Source organism: Emiliania huxleyi (genome assembly GCF_000372725.1).
Source record: "Emiliania huxleyi CCMP1516 unplaced genomic scaffold EMIHUscaffold_3, whole genome shotgun sequence".
In the NCBI taxonomy this organism is placed as follows: Eukaryota; Haptophyta; order Isochrysidales; family Noelaerhabdaceae; genus Emiliania; species Emiliania huxleyi.
In genome coordinates this window covers 1412212-1414808 of record NW_005199770.1, presented here as the reverse complement: position 1 = coordinate 1414808, position 2597 = coordinate 1412212, and the positions used below count along the sequence as shown (strand labels likewise).

Genomic DNA, 2597 nt, shown 5'->3' with positions numbered 1-2597 from the left:
CCCGGCACACCTCGTCCATCGCCGGCGTCGCGGCGACCGGCGGCAGGTCGTGGGGCAGCTCCTCGTCGAGGCGGAGCGAGGCGAACCTTGCAGGAGGGCGGCACCGTGAGAGGCAGCAGGAGGGGAGGGGGGGGGGGGGGGAAATTTTTGCAGATGAGGGAGGTTTAAAAGGGAGTCCCAGGGAAAGGGGGGGGGGAGGGGGGGAGGGGGAGGGCGAGGCGCACGAGATGGAGCGCGTCTTCGAGAGGGGGCTGCCGTTGCCCGGCGCGGCCGGCGCGGCCTTAGGGCCCGAGTGCGTGCTCGCCACGAGCGCACTCCTCGTGGCGAAGAGGACGAGCACCACAGTCGCTCCGAGAGCGAGCGCTGCAAGCACCCGGAAGAGGCGCGGCGTCGCCCCCTCCGCGTCCCCCTCCGCGTCGTGGGGGGAGGGAGGGGGAGACGGCGGTGCGGCGTCGGCGGCGGGCCGGGCAGCAGCCAGCCAGATCGAGTACCAGTCTGTCGGCGGCGGCGATGGCGGCGGCGCAGGCGACGGCGGCGGCGGCGATGGCGGCGGTGAGGGGGTCCGGCAGCAAAACGTGAAGCACAACGAGCCGTCGTCGGTCGCGAAGCCGTCGGTGCCGGCGTGCGCGCGAGCGAGGATGGCCTCGTGCCTATGGAGGATGCGGCGCGTTTAATAGCTTGACGGCAAATCGGGTGAGTCGCGTTTGACCGTCCGAGACTTGGTTGACTGTCCGTCGCTGTCCGTGTCGGCGGCAGCGAGCTCAGTCGACGTCAGGAACCCGTCCTGTGCAGGGCACGGGGAGGTGTGGCGAGCTTGCCCGCCCGTCAACGACGGCGTGATGGTGGCGCCGCACCGCATTCAGATCGATTGCTTCGTGCCTGTCAATGTGGCCGTCGCCGGACCGGTCGATCTTGGTGAGGAACAATTCGTCGAGCGGGCACGCGTATTTTGAGCGCCAAGAACAATCGCACTCGAAGTGGTCCCACGAGTGGCCGCCGCCGAGCAACCGCCGAGTGCCCGCCGAGCCGGCGAGCGTGCCGGAGGACTGGGCGGCGAGCGTGGCGATCGTCGAAAGCATTGGAGAAGGAAGAAGATTGTGATCGTGGGCTAATGACGCGCCGAAGAAAAGGCTTGGCGTGGCGAGCGAGGAGGAAGCTGCTAATGGAGGTGAGGGTTGGGGAGGAGAGCAAAGGAAGGGAAACGCCCATGGGGTTTTCTTCTTTCTTTTAATTAGTACCTCGATGAGGTGACTTGGACCACCAAGAACTGGCAGGGCTGCAGAAGCAGCGTCTCTCAGTCGTTCTTCACACGGCCATCGCAGTACGCAGAGCAGATTGTGAATGAGCTTGCCTGCGGCGAGGGCGGTCGAGTGCACCGAGCTAAGTGCCTCGCCGTCCTCGCAGGAGTCGCTTCGGCTCCCGTGGTGTACCTGTGTTAGGCGTACTCCTTGATGTGCGCGACCGAGATGACGCCGCTCTTGTCGAACACGCGCTTCAGCAGCCAGCCGACGTGGCCGAGGTTGCCGACGATGAGCTGCTCGCAGCCGAGGTTCATGAGCGGCGCGTCGCCCGGCTTGGCGGCGTCGAGGTGGAGCACGCCGGTCGTGCCAGCCTTGTCCTGCGACGGGGCGAGGCGCGGAGTGAGCGCATGGAGAGGGCCGGCGCGGGTCTTGGGATCAGCCCACGGGCGACGCGTGTCGGGTGGGAGATGGCAGGGTGGGGTGTGCGCGCACCGTCCGCCCCTGCTTGGAGAAGGGGACGAGCAGCCCCATGCCCCGCAGGGAGAGGCCGCGGTTGCGCAGCCCGCTCGCGATCAGGCGGTTGAGGTGCGGCGTAGTGATGCTGTCGTACCGCTCGAGGTCGCAGTCGCGGCAGAGCGGTAGGAAGGCTTCTCCCGTGCACGTCATCACCTGCGCGCAGACCTTGCGCTGGTTCCACGCGGAGAGCACGACCGCCTGCCTCGGCGCAGCGGTGGAGAGCGTCTCGAGCAGGCCGGTGACGAGCGCGGCGAAGCAGCCGACCGACGAGTTGACGCGCTTGTCCGCCGCCGGCTCGCCGACGGCCGGCAGGAGAATCGAGAGCGCATCGAAGCTGCCAAGTTTGCGCACCTTGTCCAGGTAGAGGCCCATGCCCGATGAGAAGATGCCGCCAGAGAGGCCGTCGGCGAGGGAGGCGAGCACCGATGCGCACTCGAGTGGGTCCTGCCGGTCGCCTTCCCCGCACGCGCAGCGGCCAACGAAGCTAACGGAGAGGACGCCGAGCTCGGGGTCGCAGTCCGTCGGCGTGAACAGGACGATTGCGTGGTGGTGCTCGGAGGCGTCGCCACTCTCGGCGAGCTGCAGCAGGCCGCCCGGCTGGTTGGGCGAGTGCATGTCGACGAGCTGCTCGACGGAGAAGCGGCCTCCCGCGACCACCTTCTCCAGCTGGTTCTCGGAGATTTGGAGGTAGCCCTCATATCGTAGGAGTTCGAGTGTCGAGCGCACGTCATCGCCTGCCGCTGGCGGCGGCGGCGGAGGAGAAGGCGCCGTCGGCAGAGGCGCCACAGAGATGGCGCCAGTCGCAGCCGGCGGCGTGAAGCTCGCGGTGAGGTTGAGCGG

The 2597-nt window shown here is 68.1% G+C and overlaps 1 protein-coding gene across 1 annotated transcript in view; it reads right to left on the bottom strand.

Annotated features, from left to right (window-relative positions):
- EMIHUDRAFT_195460 (hypothetical protein) overlaps positions 1 to 1079 on the bottom strand; it is a gene marked incomplete at both ends in the record, with an annotated part of 1957 nt that extends 878 nt beyond the window's left edge. Inside the window, 4 exons of the mRNA XM_005775348.1 lie at positions 11 to 86; positions 576 to 650; positions 720 to 784; positions 855 to 1079. Coding sequence (XP_005775405.1) covers positions 11 to 86; positions 576 to 650; positions 720 to 784; positions 855 to 1079 — 441 coding nt within the window. The remainder of the gene's footprint in view (positions 1 to 10; positions 87 to 575; positions 651 to 719; positions 785 to 854) is intronic.
- Between the last annotated feature and the right edge of the window lie 1518 nt (positions 1080 to 2597).